The sequence below is a fragment of the Selaginella moellendorffii genome, unplaced genomic scaffold, assembly GCF_000143415.4.
Source record: "Selaginella moellendorffii unplaced genomic scaffold, v1.0 SELMOscaffold_34, whole genome shotgun sequence".
NCBI classification, from domain to species: Eukaryota; Viridiplantae; Streptophyta; class Lycopodiopsida; order Selaginellales; family Selaginellaceae; genus Selaginella; species Selaginella moellendorffii.
In genome coordinates, this window is record NW_003314295.1 from 803,313 (window position 1) to 821,424 (window position 18,112).

General features: G+C 40.9%; 3 protein-coding genes and 1 long non-coding RNA gene across 5 annotated transcripts; 2 read left to right on the plus strand and 2 right to left on the minus strand.

Moving 5' to 3' along the window:
* Positions 1–81: 81 nt before the first annotated feature.
* Positions 82–972, minus strand: LOC112348961 (ubiquitin-fold modifier-conjugating enzyme 1-like). Its single transcript, XM_024682426.1, has 4 exons — positions 814–972; positions 431–643; positions 304–365; positions 82–251 (listed from the first exon to the last, which is right to left on the minus strand). Exons 1-4 carry the CDS (start codon positions 928–930, stop codon positions 134–136), a joined length of 510 nt encoding a protein of 169 aa, XP_024538194.1. The 5' UTR covers positions 931–972; the 3' UTR covers positions 82–133.
* Positions 932–2,754, plus strand: LOC112348959 (NADH-cytochrome b5 reductase-like protein). Of its 2 annotated transcripts, XM_024682425.1 has the most exons (13): positions 935–1,176; positions 1,235–1,262; positions 1,331–1,406; positions 1,462–1,521; positions 1,579–1,629; positions 1,686–1,740; positions 1,812–1,882; positions 1,942–1,993; positions 2,035–2,112; positions 2,171–2,260; positions 2,327–2,440; positions 2,501–2,569; positions 2,639–2,754. In XM_024682425.1, exons 1-13 carry the CDS (start codon positions 946–948, stop codon positions 2,693–2,695), a joined length of 1,032 nt encoding a protein of 343 aa, XP_024538193.1. In that variant the 5' UTR covers positions 935–945; the 3' UTR covers positions 2,696–2,754. The 2 variants fall into 2 exon arrangements, with proteins under 2 accessions (XP_024538192.1, XP_024538193.1); XM_024682424.1 differs by having other exon boundaries at positions 932–1,176; positions 2,171–2,440.
* On the minus strand, positions 2,753–18,029 carry LOC112348907. The gene is made up of 14 exons (XM_024682264.1): positions 17,749–18,029; positions 7,272–7,303; positions 7,104–7,118; positions 6,809–7,033; positions 5,058–5,170; positions 4,699–4,795; positions 4,255–4,499; positions 3,863–3,943; positions 3,525–3,723; positions 3,434–3,449; positions 3,342–3,373; positions 3,174–3,188; positions 2,912–3,103; positions 2,753–2,850 (listed from the first exon to the last, which is right to left on the minus strand). The coding sequence occupies exons 1-14, from the start codon at positions 17,940–17,942 to the stop codon at positions 2,819–2,821; spliced, it is 1,488 nt and encodes a 495-aa protein (XP_024538032.1). The 5' UTR covers positions 17,943–18,029; the 3' UTR covers positions 2,753–2,818.
* On the plus strand, positions 6,420–6,651 carry LOC112348965. The gene is made up of 2 exons (XR_002993231.1): positions 6,420–6,466; positions 6,536–6,651. It is a non-coding gene; the product is annotated as an uncharacterized LOC112348965 (long non-coding RNA).
* Positions 18,030–18,112: the final 83 nt, after the last annotated feature.

An 18,112-nucleotide genomic window follows, 5' to 3' on the forward strand; every position in this document is an offset into this window, starting at 1 on the left:
GAATTGATTCGACAAATTCATCACAATCGCCATAGCCAGTCAATATAAGAGAAGAAAAACAACTTCACACCAGAAAAACTCTTTCAAGATTAAACTACATCAACACCATTAGATTAGCATGATTTCGAAAATGTTAATTAGATACATTATCCTTATGAGAAATCATCCCAGTTTCAACAAGGTGAGGAACTTCTGCTGCTAGCCAAGGCCCAAGACCCAAGCAAAGCGCATGTGCAACACCAAATCTAGGACTGGCAAAGAGATACGAATTAAAACAAATCAAACAAGGAAAAATCAGCTTACCAGTTCTTTGCCCATAAAGGTTTGAAATGGATTGTCAAACAAATCTTTCCACCCCTATACATCTGGAAAAGAGAGAAGAAGGTAAGAATTTTTCCTTGATAATGAGCTAGAGATTGAGCGTCTCTACCTTGGCTGTTTTCCCGTCCAGTTCCGGGAGCTCAAGCTCTGGAGCGGTGGCGGGGTAAGTCACGGGGATCTCGAACTGCAAATCAAACTCGTATTTGAGAAGGTTGTGGATGTACCAGCATCGCCCCTTCCATTTGGTCCCATCTGGACTGGCCGAGATGCGAAACCAATCGTTATCATTCGCTTTGTTCATCTCCATGTACTTGATCAAAGCCTGGAGTAGCAAACCAGGAAATTAGAACGAATTCTTCTCTCCTTCCCTCGATCGATTCAAGCTGCCGCTACACGGTCCACACACCAAGGACGCAAATGTAGAGCAAACGAGAGAGATCGCAGGTGGAAAAATGCGTTTTAAATCTGAGAGAAACGTTTGGAAATTCATACCTGGTACTCCTCCTTGAGGCGCTGCTTCCACGCATCGCCATCCCTAGGCCCAGCTCGGGTCTTGAGCAGTGGGATCTTCGCGACGGTGTTCTTCGTCCCAGCGTCCCAGCCCTCCATGACGAAAAACCCTAGATGCCCACGCTCATGTCGAGAATATGCTTTGAGTCCAAATTTTCAGGGTTCATGGCGCTGGCGCTGCGCTCTCGATCGGCTCTTCGAAAGGCTGCCCCGGCATTTTCATTCCACAGCGGAGCTGAGACCGCCGGATCTGGCGCCGATCGGCGGACTGGAGCCGCCGCCGCGGCGACTGGAGCGGCGATTTTGGCAGCAGTGGCGACGATCTACTCGACCTGGAAGAGCGAGGTGAGATATTTTCTTGTATCATTCTGCTGCTCATCTTTTTCTTGTGGATTCTGCAAAGACCGCTCGTAGCGACGCTGGGGATTTCGGTTCGTGCTTTGCTTTTTGCTCGAAAGTTCTAAGTTTTGGTCGTGGTTTGCTCACATTGTCCGTCCAGCATTGGATCCGAACGAATGGCGGAAGTTTCGACTCTTAGAAGCGAAGCCTGTGACTCACAACACGAGACGTTACAGGCAAGAGGAAAGAAAGAATGGAAAACAAGACGATGCGCTAACGTTCTTTGTACAGGTTTGCCTTGGATGACGATGCGCAACTGGGTCTTAACGTTGCTTCGTGCCTCTTGACAAAGTAACGGAGCTGCCAAACTTCATGACGAAGATACGTGAATTTTTCTTTGCTTTGCAGGGCTGCTATGGGTACGAAAAAGGATGGGAAGCCAAATGTGATCATCAGACCGTATGTAAAATTGTCTTACGCTTGGAATCACTGTAACTCGTGCTTCGTGCTGACAGATATACGCCCATAAGTGATCCAGACGTTCGCGGTCACTTTGATTTACTTGTGAAGGTATTGTGTTCTTTGTTTTCAGCATTTGCGTGCTTTCTCAGCTAACGATGAAGAAAACATTTTCTTTGTAGACATACCCCGAAGGAAAAATGAGCAAATATTTTGCTGCTCTTCGGCCCGGCGACACTTTGGAAATGAAAGGGTACGTGTATTTTACTACATATTTTTTTCCGTCTGTAGTTTTACAAGGAAGATCCACAGTCCTATTCCCAAGCTCCCATACAGCGCCAACATGAAAGAACGTATCGGCATGGTATATCTTTGAGTTCTCTGCGTCACTTTACTGTCGTTTAGATTGCAGGAGGTACCGGGATCACGCCGATGTTTCAAGTGCTTAACGAGATCTTAAAAAATCCAGAAGATAAAACACAGGTTTGTCTCCAGGAAAAACGTGTCCTCGTAATGTTTCTGCGGCGTTTCCTCCGATCAGGTCTCGTTGATCTATGCCAACTTGACACCGGACGACATTCTACTCAAGAACGAGCTCGACAAACTATCTGAAAAGCATCCAAACTTCAAGGTCCTGTTTGAAGACTATCAGACTTCCACTCTGGTGCTTCCAAGGAAAACTGACGCATGTTTACAGGTTTTCTATGTTGTCGATAAGCCAACGCGTTACTGGGGAGGAGGATCCGGCTTCATCACGAAAGACATCCTGGTGAAGGGACTACCACCTCCTTCGGACGGCAATCTCATCATGGTTTGAAGCTTATTCGCTACTCGTTGTTACTTAGTTCCCCATTGACACAATTTCCAACAGGTGTGCGGGCCTCCGGGCCTCATGAACCACATCTCCGGCGATAAAGCACCAGACAAATTACAAGGAGAAGTAAGCATTTTACAGAGATATCTATTCCAACACGCGAGCTTCCCTGATTCCACTCTTCCTTCTCAACAGTTGACAGGTCTCTTGAAGAGCATGGGTTACACCGAAGACCAAGTGTACAAGTTCTAGGCATTCTTTTATTCTCAGGACAAGAACAACACAATACAATACAAAGCTCTTTAAAGTCATGAGAGCCGTAGATTAAGGTCCCCTGAGACGCACTGGCTTATTCCGTGGAGTCATGCCGTGTGCTTATGGAGTCGCAGAGTGATGATCTTTCCCTCCTGAACGAATGAAAAGAAGAGCGTTTGCACAGAAAAGAGTGGAAAGTCTATACTGTAGCACCTGATGCCTTGGGACTGGCCTTTGGAGTTGGATTTGGAGCGGGGCTGGTCTTTGGAGGTGATGGGCTTGGAGCGGGGCTGGTCTTTGGAGATGGGCTTGGTGTTGGGCTCGTCTTTGGAGATGGGCTTGGTGTTGGGCTGGTCTTTGGAGTTGGACTCGCCTTTGGGCTTGAACTGGGACTTTCCGTGCATCCTGTTAACAGCAAAACTCTATCAAGTTCATGGTACAAATCGTGGAAGCATGAAAAGTTGGCCAGACAAACCTGGTGGGGGCGGTCCTGACAGAAACATGAAAGAAAAATAAAACAGTTAAGCCTGAAAAACCATAGAAAAGAAAGCAGAAGTTGGTATGTATATGGCACCTGCTTGAAATTTACGTAAAAAGTTTCAGTACGTGATATTAATCTTGCTGTTAAATTCAAGAGTTTCACCTGGGCATGGCGTCGTACCACGGAGCCAGCACCTGGAGCAACAAAACCAAATCAAAGGCTATAGTAGCACAAACTTGAATTCGAACTTTCACCTGCATCGATCTTGTGCTGCAGCAACAACAAGCAAAGAAAAGATGTTGGCAAGAGTCCCATAGAAGACCATGTGAAATGCATCAAAAGAACCTTGGTTTGCTTGACGAACAACAAACTCAGCAGCTCCATCATCCCCAAGACTGCAAACCACAAGACATGAAATCACCAACGCCACAAAGACGGCCTTCATCTTGTAGAGACACTGGATGGCTGGCTGAGAGCCAATGCAGGAGGTAAAATGCGAATGCATATGCAGGGCCCCGAAGCCGGAATTTATTTCGAACCAAGGCTAGCAAACAAAGCCACTGGAATCACAATGTACCGGGCAGAATCTCACTTTTTTATTTTCCCAAAGAATTGCCAAGGGAGCTCTTCCAAATCTTAGCTGGGTGGTAACAATAGACACAAGTTCTGCCAGGTTTACGAACAAGGTGATATGACCCAAAGCGCATATGATAGTTGTCTTTTTTCCCAAAGAATTGACGAGGGAGAACGTGAAAGAGAATTGTCTGAACAATAGACACAAGTTCTGCCAGGTTTACGAACAAGGTGAACAGCAAAGGGACGTGATAGTTGTCTTGCCTAGTTTATAGACAATGATTTGGATGTGCAAAGAAACCGATCCAGAGACTAAATTGCAAGAAATTTTAAGCGAAGTATGTGCTCTGCAGCTCGTTTGCCACGAGTCACATCTCCATGGAGCCTGCAAGCGCTCAACAGAGTTGTCCATGCCACCGCATCTGGAAGAAATGGAATGGACTGGATGAGATTCTCGGCCTCCTCCAGCCGCTTAGCCCGCCCAAGCAGATCAACCATGCACCTGTAGTGATGGGTCGATCCCAAAGTTTGATTGGATCGACAGGAAGTGTTCTCGAGCATCAGTGATCTTCCCCGCGTGGCTGCAACCGCTCAGGATTGCGATAAAAATGATCTCGTCCGGTGGAATCCCTTCGAGATTCATGGCCTGAAACGCATTAATCGCATCTTGCATATGGCCGTTTCTGGCAAGTACTGCGATCAAGGCCGTCCACGACCGCTGGTCTTTCCATGGCATGTTTTCGAACACTTCAACGGGCGCAGCTTACATTACCACTTACGGAAAATGCAACCATCATTGTAGTATTGTGCACCAGAATTCTGTCAAATATACTCTTCTCTTGCACAAGACACCCATTAAGGGAATAGACTGAAATCATAGCTTTCCAGGACACTACGTCGTGCAAGGGCATTCGATCGAAGGCTTAAATTGATTCGTCAAATTCACCACAATCGCCATAGCCAGTCAGAAGAACACACCATGCAGGGTGATCGCGGAAAGGCATCGAGAGGAACATTCTCTTCGCGTCTGTTTGATACCCATCCTATGCACAGGCTGACATTATGGTGTTCCATGCCACGACATTCCAACTCGGCATTCTATCCAGGCCTCTTTTGCTTTGAAGGTTTGCATTGCAGTAACAAGTCCACCAGCTAGAGCATTTCAGGATCTTTCTCCTCCACAAGAGAAAACAATCTCCACATCTCCTCGAGATTCCCAACTCCGGCATTTGCAGAAATCATGCAAGTCCAAGTTGCAACATTGATCTCGGGCGTCGACTCAAAGATTATTTTTGACTCAGTTACCTGACCCACATGCGCCAAGACCTGTATCGTTGCGTTACTAGACAGAATATCCCACTGTGGCATCCGATCAAAGAGTATCATTTCTTCCTGAGTATCCCCTATTTGGGCATATACTGTAATCATAGTATTCCAAGTAATGACATGTTTTTGAGGCATGTTAAGAAACACAGAAGTAGATTCATTTAAGCAACAATTAGATGCTCAAGATGACTAGGGCCTTTGACCTTTGCAATTCAATACCTGAAGATGAAAGCAAGAATGAAAGTGAAGGCTGAAATCCCATTCCACATGGTTGAGGTAAATATTGGTGTTGTATAAGAAAACAAAAGAAATCCACTAGCAAGTAATATGAACTTAGCAATGCACAAAGAATGTCACGAACTTTGAGTAATATGAACTTAGCAATGCAGAAAGAATGTCACAAACTTTTCCACAAAGGAAGAGAGAAATCTCAAAACCAGGAAGCCAAGGCAATTTTTATACATAAATCATAGAACTACCCTTGCCAAAGCAAGACTTTGTAGCTTGCAAAACCTACAAAACAATGAGAACCACATGAAATCTAAGCCGGGAAGAAGGTAATGAAATTGGTCGCTCATCATCAAATAATCTAATATTATTAGCAGTAGCTGTAGGTTGAAGAGGTAATGGAACATATATCTCTTCTAAATCAATAGCAACATTGGAACAAGTACAACTCAAATCACTATATATAACCTCAGAGATTTATAAAGGTCAAGTGAGGCAAGTTCAAAATAAAGACAAAAAATTAGCTAATGAACATTATCATCATCAAGGGTGACAAAACTTTCCTTAAGTTGTCGGATGCACAATGTTCTTTAAAAGGAGGTGGTAGTGATTGATCAGACATTGAAGAAGGTATAGATATTGTTCAGATTGCAGGAAGTACCAGGATCACACTGATGTTCCAAGTGCTTAATGAGATCTTATAAAATCCAGAAGATAAAACACAGGATTGTCTCCAGGAAAAATGTGTCCTCATAATGTTTCTGCAGCATTTCCTCTGATCAGGTCTCGTTGATTTATGCCAACTTGACACTGGACAACATTCTACTCAAGAACGAGCTCGACAAACTTGCTGAAAACATCCAAACTTCAAGGTCCTGTTTGAGACTATCAGACTTCTTGTGTTTCCAAAGAAAACTGATGCATGTTTACAGGTTTTCTATGTTGCCAATAAGCCAATGCGATAAGGATCCGGCTTCATCACAAAAGACCTGGTGAAGGGACTACCACCTCCTTCAGACGGCAATCTCATCATGGTTTGAAGCTCATTTGCTGCTCGTTACTTAGTTCCCCATTGACACCATTTCCAACAGGTGTGCAGGCCTCCAGGCCTCATGAGCCACATCTCCAGCGATAAAGCACCAGACAAATCACAAGGACAAGTAACCATTTTACAGAGATATCTATTCCAACACGCGAGCTTCCCTGATTCCACTCTTCCTTCTCAACAGTTGACAGGTCTCTTGAAGAGCATGGGTTACACCGAAGACCAAGTGTACAAGTTCTAGGCATTCTTTTATTCTCAGGACAAGAACAACACAATACAATACAAAGCTCTTTAAAGTCATGAGAGCCGTAGATTAAGGTCCCCTGAGACGCACTGGCTTATTCCGTGGAGTCATGCCGTGTGCTTATGGAGTCGCAGCGTGATGATCTTTCCCTCCTGAAAGAATGAAAAGAAGAGCGTTTGCACAGAAAAGAGTGGAAAGTCTATACTGTAGCACCTGATGCCTTGGGAGTGGCCTTCGGAGTTGGGCTTGGAGCGGGGCTGGTCTTTGGAGGAGATGGGCTTGGAGCGGGGCTGGTCTTTGGAGGAGTTGGACTTGGAGCGGGGCTGGTCTTTGGAGATGGGCTTGGTGTTGGGCTCGTCTTTGGAGATGGGCTTGGTGTTGGGCTGGTCTTTGGAGTTGGACTCGCCTTTGGGCTTGAACTGGGACTTTCCGTGCATCCTGTTAACAGCAAAACTCTATCAAGTTCATGGTACAAATCGTGGAAGCATGAAAAGTTGGCCAGACAAACCTGGTGGGGGCGGTCCTGACAGAAACATGAAAGAAAAATAAAACAGTTAAGCCTGAAAAACCATAGAAAAGAAAGCAGAAGTTGGTATGTATATGGCACCTGCTTGAAATTTACGTAAAAAGTTTCAGTACGTGATATTAATCTTGCTGTTAAATTCAAGAGTTTCACCTGGGCATGGCGTCGTACCACGGAGCCAGCACCTGGAGCAACAAAACCAAATCAAAGGCTATAGTAGCACAAACTTGAATTCGAACTTTCACCTGCATCGATCTTGTACTGCAGCAACAAGGAGCAAAGAAAAGATGTTGGCAAGAGTCCCATAGAAGACCATGTGAAATGCATCAAAAGAACCTTGGTTTGCTTGACGAACAACAAACTCAGCAGCTCCATCATCCCCGAGACTGCAAACCACAAGACATGAAATCACCAACGCCACAAAAACGGCCTTCATCTTGTAGAGACACTGGATGGCTGGTTGAGAGGCAATGTAGGAGGTAAATGCGAATGCATATGCAGTGCCCCGAAGCCGGAATTTATTTCGAACCAAGGCTAGCAAACAAAGCCACTGGAATCACAATGTACCGGGCAGAATCTCAGTTTTTGTTATTTTCCCAAAGAATTGACAAGGGAGAACGTGAAAGAGAATTGTCTGACGTGAAGTGTCCCTTCCAAATCTTAGCTGGGTGGCAACAATAGACACAAGTTCTGCCAGGTGTACGAACAAGGTGATATGACCCAAAGCGCATAAAGAAGCTGGCGGATAGTTGTCTAGCCTATTTTATAGGATGGCAAAGAAACCGATCCAGAGACTAAATTGCAAGAAATTTGTTAAAGCGAAGTATGTGCTCTGCAGTCGTTTGCCACGAGTCACATCCAACAGAGTTGTCCATGCCACCGCATCTGGAAGAAATGGCATGGACTGGATGAGATTCTCGGCCTCCTCCAGCCGCTTAGCCCGCCCAAGCAGATCAACCATGCACCTGTAGTGATGGGTCGATCCCAAAGTCTGATTGGATCAACAGCAAGTGTTCTCGAGCATCAATGATCTTCCCCGCGTGGCTGCAACCGCTCAGGATTGCGATAAAAGTGATCTCGTCTGGTGAAATCCCTTCGAGATTCATGGCCTGAAACACATTAATCGCATCTTGCATATGGCTGTTTCTGGCAAGTACTGCGATTAAGGCCGTCCACGACCGCTAGTCTTTCCATGGCATATTTTCAAACACTTCACAGCGGCAGCTTACATGACCATTTACGGAAAATGCAACCATCATTGTAGTGCATGATGAAAGATTGTGCTCCAGAATTCTGTTAAATATACTCTTCTCTTGCATAAGACACCCATTAAAGGCATAGACTGAGATTATAGCGTTCCAGGACACTATGTTGTGCAAGGGCATTCAATCGAAGACTTGAGATTGAAATGCTTATCTATTGCCATGTTTACATCCAGTGAGAGGGATGTGATATGGGATGAGCTTTTAACTTATAGGAGGACAGGAACTCGATTGATACTAAATCTGATCGCATTAAAAAAAGACTTGTATGTTGGTGAGAGTATTATAGTTATGAAATTCCAGCACTTCAAAAGTTGGCCATTCGAATTCTAATGTTTGTCATCCTTAGTGGAGAGATTGTTTGAGCACGTGTCTTCAAAGAAGAAAAATAAACTTATTATGGACAAGATAGAGGTTGTTAATCTGCAAAAATGATTGTGACTATAACAAATTTGTGAGCTACAATGTACTAGAGATAGTTCCTTATCTAGAAGACAAATTTAAGTAAGGAGAGGAAGAGGAAGAGGAAGAGGAAGAAGAAGATGGAGATGATATTAAAGATTATAAGGTTGAAGATAATGATGATTTGTAGGATTTTTGAGTAGTTTATATATAATAAAAAGTAGCATATTCTTAGAATTAAAAATAGAATATTCTTAGAATATCCACTAGAATATTCATGAGCTATTGATCGTGTTCTATAGTCAGGTTCATGAAATCTAAAACTTATGTTCGTGTTCTATATTCATGTTTGTAACTATAATATCAATTATAAACACTATTGTGAGCAAATTGGAGCAAAAGCAAATACTTCTCCTATACTCTTTGTTGAGTTAAGTTTCTTATAAAAAACCTCAATACATCTTTCAACAGCTGATTCATGCACTTTATCTGCCCATCTAAATGTGGATGCTCACCACTACTCATGCTCAACTTAATCTCTAACTTCTCGAAGACCATTTCTAAAATTTAAATGTGAACTTAGGATTCTGATTAATCACAATATCACATAACAAACCATATAGACTAAATAACTAGTCTACAAACAACTAAACAAGTTTAGTAGTTTTAATTGTTAACTTTACTAGGAAGAAGTGAGCTATCTTTGTCAAACAATCTATAACTACCAAATAATATTATTTCCTTGAAAAATCTTGGGCAAATGAGTGGTAAATTATATTGAGATGTTATCCCAATCATTTTCGAGTATATATAGAGGATGATAGAGGCCAACAAACTTCCCCTAAATGCCTAACACTTATCAACCAAAATCTATTTAATGAGTATGTCCCTTCTTTACCAAGATTTCATTTCATATCTTGAATGATATAACCTTGTCACCCTTTAAATGTATAGAGGCATCCCTCAATAAAACCTTCATGTTAATATCAGTGATGAAGAAGTTGAAATCAGTAAACTCCTTAAACTCATTCAAAAGATTGCTAGATAGCTTCATGAATGAAATAGAATTCATTATCTTGAATAATGCATTAGCCATCTTATTGTCACCACCATACTTGTACCAAATCTCCACAAACATGTCTTATAGGAACTCTTGCCAACCAGTAAAAATGGTCTTAAAGATCTTTTTGATGACTAAAATATTGGAGAGATTGATAGTTTGGATCTATATGGAAGTATGATCTATATAAATAATATTGCCATTTATTCACAACAGAAATCATAGGATACAACGCCTTATCTCAAGTAAGCCAATTTTATTGTGTGGTATCAAACTTAAATCATGCATTATCAAAGGTATAGACCAATCAACCATGACTTGGATCTTTGTGGGATCATCTCTTATACCATGCACTAAAATCAAATGCCCGAGATATCCAATTTCCTCCAAGAAAAACTCACACTTGGATAACTTTGAGTATAACTTGTTGTCGCTCAAAAAATGTAAAACACTTCACACATACATCTTATGTTCTTCTGCTGTAAAGCTGAAAACTAGGATATTAAAGTAGTCAATCACAAACTTCCCTAAATAAAGTTGTAAAACTTAATTTATCAACCTTTGAAAAGTTGTAGGAACATTTGTCAAACCAAATGGATTTGATAATACTTTTGCTTCAAATCAATCTTTATAAAATATTGAGCACCATAAAGACAATTGAGCAAATCATCAATATGCAACATATTCTTCACCATTCAAGCCCTTAACCGTTTTAGTTCATATAGAAAAGCAATGTACTCTTTCTTTTTGACCATCACCACTAAAGCAGTGTAAGAAGACTTGCTTATCCATAACCACCTCTTTTGAAGGTACTCAGAAAGTTGCCTATTGATTTCATCTTCAAGAGGACTAGGAAGAGTCAATTTTTGGTGATAAGGAGTAGCTCTAGGAGCCAAGTCAATCTTATGCTACGTTAGATGGGGCAAACCATCAGGCAATTCATCTGGAAATACATCACGAAACTCCTTTTGAATGCAATTAATACGAGCCCTATGCCTACAAATGTATTCCAAATTAGATATGATCATATTAGAAAGAAATGGGTACACCACAAAAATCTTATGCGTGCATTTCACCAACTCCAAAGCAATAATTAATTGTTGAGACAGATAATAGTGATACTCTATTTCTTTCACATATCCAAAGGTAGCAGAGCAGAATTCAAGTTTTAGGGCCTTGAACCACTACCAGATGCAAAACAAAGATAGGCACGTAAGTGGGAGTTAGATTATGTTTCAGGTTGGTCTTGCCTGACCTAACTACTGACAATGTGCCCCACCCCCCCCCTTCCCTTTTAAAGAATGCATCATAAGTGGTCATCCCTAGACCACACTTTAGCATCCTTAGGATGCCCGAAGACATAGAGAACACCCTTCCCCATCCCTTCTTCAGTATTCACCAAGTCCTTTTCCATCCATGGGTGTGCTTACTAACACTACCACTATATCAAAGCCTAAATGCCCAACCGCTAAATCCCATTGATTTTTGGGACTTTTTCACCATGTGACCATATCTTTAGTCACTATACAAGAGGATTGCTCCTCTTCCTTTCCATAGTCTAGGACATTTTGAAACATTATGGCCATATGCAAATCTTATAGGTACTCTCTGCAGCTTCTACCCTTATGTGCCCAAACCATGTGGCTAAAGTGAGGTTCTGATAAGCCATATTAGGTATCTAAATAGATAATGCCACCTACACTTGGATTAGAAGCATTGATTATTCAATCTCCTAGAAGGGCTAGAGTCAACTCTTGAACACTTCACCAAGTTATCTAGCCTTAGACTCTTCAATGGTTATATCATCACCCACCACGTGGGTATAGTTGTTTTTTATCACACTGCCCTTTTCTGGCCAAATTGGTTCCACTAGAGTCCTCCCCCCTACTATCCTTTTGAAGCTCACCAAACCCCTTAGGGTTTGAGAAATTATTGCTTTGGGCTTTCACCCTTAAACTTGGATTTGGACTCAAACTTAAACTCGGACTTGGACTCATACTTGGTCTTAGTCTCAATCTCAGTCTTGGTCTCAATCTCAATTCTAGTCTTGGTCCCTATCTCAGATTCCTTCTCAAACTTCATCTTAAACTCCATTTCAAACTTCTTCTCGGACTCCATCTTGAACTCCTTCTTAGACTCTTTTTTGTGTCCTTTTTTAGAGATTTATTCACCAATTGCTTTATACTCATTCCTTGAGCATTTTATTTGGAGTTCCACTTCTGCTCTTGACTTTCCAAGTTAGAGCTTTTGGTCTAAACATATTACACTTGTTGAACTTCCACTTTGACCATTACCATGTGGCACCCTTTCGGCTCTAGTTTAGGGCTTAGGGATTTGTGTCTCACAATCAGACACTTGAGTTGTATCCATGATGGATTCCATGATATTCATCTTAACATTCTTTAAACCCTTCAGAAAAGGATAATCCTTGTTTTGATGTTCAACCTTGTGGCAATGAAAATAATTACCCTTTATTTTGCCTTTCTTCCATTAGATTAAACAAAGTTTCTTAGCCTCATTGCCATCTCCTTTCTTTAAGCCACAACATAGCAATGGTCATTTCTTCCCTAAATGTGAAGCATTGGTTAGTTGGTCATCACGTTGACTACCCTATTGACCATCCCATTGACCATAGTTGATTGACAGTTTTGACAAAAAGATCTAATAGCATCAATTAACATTCATGGAAAATCATTCTTGACCTTTTATTACACATCTAATAAGCTTAAACCTTTAATGAAATATTGCACCTTTAATAGAATTAAACATTGCACCTTTAATAGCTTATTATAGGTGCCCATAAGAATGCAAAGATCACAAAACTTGCAGGCATACACATTTAAAGATAAAAGTGCTCTACTTGATCTTTAGTGATTAACCTCTTCAATAAATGAAGTGCAAAAAGCTTTTGTCAAATCACTCCAAAAAATTGATTTTAGATTAACTTTGATGTAGTTCTTCCACCCCACAAAGAAGCATGTGTAAGCTTCGTCATAAAAAAACAATCTTCACCTTGTCTTTACAAGAATTGTATGATTAACAACTTTTCCATTAGTCTAACTAACAATCAACCTTTTTGTTATCATAAATATCTAATGGCGACTTCCATTCCATAATACCATAATCCTTGGCATGTTTAATATACCAATGGTAATCATGAACATAAGATTGATTCAACCTTTAAGCATCAATATGAAATAACCTTAATGAAATTGATGAAATCTTGCTTTGAGCTTTAATAGTTTAGCATTCTTGCTACACAATGACATCATCAAGAGTCTCTTCCTTTTTGTCATGGCCATCATTACTAAAGCTATACACCTCATCAAGATGTATATTTTGCTCATTTCCATCTTGAAAAGAATGTTACTAATGAAATGCACAAAGAGCAAACCTTAGGCTAACTTTAAGCTATAAATAATTCTTGGAATATTCCTGTAGTTAGTTCATACACTTAATTTCCATTACAATACTTTGAAGAATTGACATAAAATTAGGTAAAGAAGAACACATTTAAAACATATTTATTTAAAACTCTCTCTTATAAACACGAATATTAAATACAACTAAACATTAATTAAAATGATATATTCATATAATTATAAATATTTTCATATTTAATAATTTTTAAGTAGGAATTTTTCTTTGCAATACCTAGCAACCACATTAAATGTTTTCTCTTAAATCTTTAAAATGATCAAAATGAACAAATGATTAAATGATTTATTTTTATTAAATTTCAAACTGCATACTTACTATCCACAAAAATAGTTTTAATGATAATAATAAATTACTTTTGTTTATTTATTTTTAATTATATATTTTTATATAGTTCTCATAATGAGAGAACAGTCTTTAAATTTTTATTAATTTTATAATTATGTGATTCCATGCACTCACACTTAGAATATTATTTTAATAATAAAATTAATTTGTAAATATTTAAATTTGTAAAGAAAATATAAATAATAAATAATATTGTATTTTTATTATTTTATAAATATCTTAATTTGAACAACTTTAAATTTGGAGGAGATCAGTCTTCTCACTACAATAAATAATTTATCCAAACTCATTTGAAAATGAATTACATGCTTTGGAGTATCTAAAAATAATAAAATACTTTTAATAACTATTAAGATTTGTAGAATAGGTAAAAATAATTTTATTTTTTACAATTTATATTTAAAGTAATCAAAAAATTAAATATTTAGCCACAACCAATAATTGATTATTTTTATTTATGATGGTCTAATGATAAATATATCATATATCAATTAATTTTTTTCCTGGTTATTAAAATATTTTTAAATAATTTACATTTAAAAATAATTTAAATACTGGATAATTTTTACTTTTACACTACTTTAGTAATAATTTTTTTAAAAAAAATAGTAGATTACAACACCTAACATTATCCTTATGAATAATCATCCCAATTTCAACAAGGTGAGGAACTTTTGCTGCTAGCCACAAGCAAAGCACATATGCAACACCAAATCTAGAACTAGCATAGAGCAAATTAAACAAATCAAACAATAATGAAAAATCAGTTTTAAAGGTTTGAAATGGATTGTCAAACAAATCTTTCCACCCCTATACAAGAGAGAAGAAGGTAAGAAATTTTCCTTGATAATGAGCTAGAGATTGAGCATCTCTACCTTCCCGTCCAGTTCCGGGAGCTCTAGCTCTGGAGTGGTGGTGGGGTAAGTCACGGGGATCTTGAATTGCAAATCAAACTCGTATGTGAACATACCAGCAGTGGAGTGGATTCCACAGCGGAGTTGAGGCCACCAGATCTGGTGCCAATCAGTGGACTGGAGCCGCTGCCACAGTGACTGAAGCGGCGATTTTGGCAGCAGTGGCGACGATCTACTCGACCTGGAAGAGCAAGGTGAGATCTTTTCTTGTAGCATTCTGCTGCTCATCTTTTTCTTGTGGATTCTGCAAAGACCGCTCGTAGTGACGCTGGGGATTTTGGTTCATGCTTTGCTTTTTGCTCGAAAGTTCTAGGTTTTAGTTGTGGATTGTCCGTCCAGCATTGGATCCGAACGAATGGCGAAAGTTTTGACTCTTAGAAGCAAAGCCTGTGACTCACAACACGAGACGTTACAGGCAAGATGAAAGAAAAAATGGAAAACAAGATGATGCGTTGATATTCTTTATTGTCCAGGTTTGCCTTGGATGACGATGTGCAAGTTGCTTCATGCCTCTTGACAAAGTAACAGAGCTTCCAAACCTCATGATGAAGATACTTGAATTTTTCTTTGCTTTGCAGGGCTACAAAAAAGGATGGGAAGCCAAATGTGATCATCAGACCATATGTAAAATTGTCTTACACTTGGAATCACTGTAACTCATGCTTCATGCTGACAAATATACACCCATAAGTGATCCATCTATTCATGGTCACCTTGATTTACTTGTCAAGGTATTGTTTTCAGCATTTGCATGCTTTCTCAGTTGACAATGGAAAATATATTTCTTTTGTAGACTTACCCAAGGTTAGTCCCGACTATTCCGAATGCCGACTGGCTGACTGGCCGACCGTGGTTATCGACCAGCTATAAAAATGCCAAGTGGCCGAACGGTTCACAATTTTTTTTTATAAAAAAATAACATTTTTAGTAAAACCACATTAATAAAAGTAGGAAAACCAAAGCATTAAACCAAACCAAACCAAAACAAAACATTAGATCAAATCTAATCTCTAGAATCAAATCTCTGAAATCACAATTTCCATTTTAGGGCAAAAATTTCAAGCATGTGGACTAGGCAATTTGCAAGGCCTCAGCAAGCTACTCCACGCTCAATCGAAAGTGGAGGCCAACTGACTGGAGAGTGTCACTCTGTAGAGCTCGGTATGGACGCAGCTCCTATAGGCTATAGCCCTCTTGGTCAGATTTGATGTAAGCTTGCTAGGCTGGGCATTCGTGGATGGATGGATTGCTCCATAGCAGCAGGAGAACAGCAAAGCAGTGGAAATGCAGTGACGATGGCAATAGCCGCAGCAGCATCAGAAATCTAGCCCTTGTGAGCGCGATCACCATTTTTTTCGCCGAATGGAATCACCAAACGGAGCTGTTCGACCGCGTTCGGTGGCAGTCGGGATTCCGGCCGAACGCGGTCGGGACCAACCATGCACTTAGCAAATATTTTGCCGCTCTTCGGCACTTTGGAAATGAAAGGGTACGTGTAGTTTACTACATTTCTTTCCGTCTGTAGTTTTACAAGGAAGATCCACAGCAAGCTCCCATACAGCGCCAACATGAAAGCACGTATTGGGATGGTATATCTTTGAGTTCTCTGCGTCACTTTACTGTCGTTTAGATTGCAGGAGGTACCGGGATCACACCGATGTGTCAAGTGCTTAACAAGATCTTAAAAAATCCAGAAGATAAAACACAGGTTTGTCTCCAGGAAAAATGTGTCCTCGTAATGTTGCTGCGGCATTTCCTCCGATCAGGTCTCGTTGATCTATGCCAACTTGACCCCGGACGACATTCTACTCAAGAACGAGCTCGACAAACTCGCTGAAAAGCATCCAAACTTCAAGGCCTGTTTGAGACTATCAGACTTCCACTCTGGCGTTTCCAAGGAAAACTGACGCATGTTTACAGGTTTTCTATGTTGTCGATAAGCCAACGCGTTACTGGGGAGGAGGATCCGGCTTCATCACGAAAGACATCCTGGTGAAGGGACTACCACCTCCCTCGGACGGCAAGCTCATCGTGGTTTGAAGCTCATTCGCTGCTCGTTACTTAGTTCCCCATTGACACAATTTCCAACAGGTGTGCAGGCCTCCAGGCCTCATGAACCACATCTCCGGCGATAAAGCACCAGACAAATCACAAGGACAAGTAAGCATTTTACGGAGATATCTATTCCAACACGCGAGCTTCCCTGATTCCACTCTTCCTTCTCAACAGTTGACAGGTCTCTTGAAGAGCATGGGTTGCACCGAAGACCAAGTGTACAAGTTTTGGACAATACAATACAAAGCTCTTTTAAAGTCATGAGAGCCGTAGATTAAGGTCCCCTAAGACGCACTGGCTTATTCCGTGGACTCATAAAGACCAAAGTTCTAGGCATTCTTTTATTCTCAGGACAATAACAACACAATACAAATACAAAGCTCTTTAAAGTTATGAGAGCCGTAGATTAAGGTCCCCTGAGACGCACTGGCTTATTCCGTGGAGTCATGCCGTGTGCTTATGGAGTCGCAGCGTGATGATCTTACCCTCCTGAACGAATGAAAAGAAGAGCGTTTGCACAGAAAAGATTGGAAAGTCTATACTGTAGCACCTGATGCCTTGGGAGTGGCCTTCGGAGTTGGACTTGGAGCGGGGCTGGTCTGTGGAGGAGATGGGCTTGGAGCGAGGCAGGTCTTTGGAGGTAATGGGCTTGGAGCGGGGCTGGTCTTTGGAGGTGATGGGCTTAGAGCGGGGCTGGTGTTTGGAGGATTGGGACTTGGAGCGGGGCTGGTCTTTGGAGAAGGGCTTGGTGTTGGGCTCGTCTTTGGAGATGGGCTTGGTGCTGGGCTTGAACTGGGACTTTCCGTGCATCCTGTAAACAGCAAAACTCTATCAAAAGTTCATGGTACAAATCGTGGAAGCATGAAAAGTTGGCCAGAGAAACCTGGTGGCGTGGGCGGTCCTGACAGAAACATGAAAGAAAAATAAAACAGTTAAGCCTGAAAAACCATAGAAAAGAAAGCACAAGTTGGTATATGGCACCTGCTTCAACTGTAAATTTACGTAAAAGTTTCAGTACGTGAGATTACTGTTGCTGTTAAATTCAAGAGTTTCACCTCGGCATGGCAGAATACCACGGAGCCACCACCTGGAGCAACACCAAACGAAAGGCTATAGTAGCACAAACATGTGATCAATTCGAACTTCCTCACCTGCATCGATCTTGTGCAGCAGCAACAACAACAAGCAAAGAAGAGATGTTGGCAAGAGTCCCATAGAACACCATGTCAAATGCATCAAAAGAACCTTGGTTTGCTTGACGAACAACAAACTCAGCAGCTCCATCATCCCCGAGACTGCAAACCACAAGACATGAAATCACCAATGCCACGAAGACGGCCTTCATCTTGTAGAGACTGGATGGCTGGCTGAGAGGCAATGCAGGAGTTGGAATGCGAATGCATATGCAGGGCCCCGAAGCCGGAATTTATTTTGAACCAAGACTAGCAAACAAAGCCAATAGAATCATAATGTACCAGTTGGCCAGAATGTCACAGTTTTTGTTCTTTTCCTGAA

Coding starts and splice junctions, on each gene's coding strand:
- LOC112348961 (XM_024682426.1), bottom strand. CDS start 930: ATGGAGGGCTGGGACGCTGGGACGAAGAACACCGTCGCGAAGATCCCA. Junction 644..813: donor GCCTCAAGGAGGAGTACCAG/GTATGAATTTCC, acceptor TTGCTACTCCAG/GCTTTGATCAAGTACATGGA. Junction 252..303: donor CCTTTATGGGCAAAGAACTG/GTAAGCTGATTT, acceptor TCTCTTTGCCAG/TCCTAGATTTGGTGTTGCAC.
- LOC112348959 (XM_024682424.1), top strand. CDS start 946: ATGCCCACGCTCATGTCGAGAATATGCTTTGAGTCCAAATTTTCAGGG. Junction 1,177..1,234: donor ACTCGACCTGGAAGAGCGAG/GTGAGATATTTT, acceptor GATTCTGCAAAG/ACCGCTCGTAGCGACGCTGG. Junction 1,994..2,034: donor TGAAAGAACGTATCGGCATG/GTATATCTTTGA, acceptor ACTGTCGTTTAG/ATTGCAGGAGGTACCGGGAT.
- LOC112348907 (XM_024682264.1), bottom strand. CDS start 17,942: ATGAAGGCCGTCTTCGTGGCATTGGTGATTTCATGTCTTGTGGTTTGC. Junction 7,304..17,748: donor GCTGCACAAGATCGATGCAG/GTGAGGAAGTTC, acceptor TTGTTGCTCCAG/GTGCTGGCTCCGTGGTACGA. Junction 5,171..6,808: donor GGCCACTCCCAAGGCATCAG/GTGCTACAGTAT, acceptor CTATGATTACAG/TATATGCCCAAATAGGGGAT.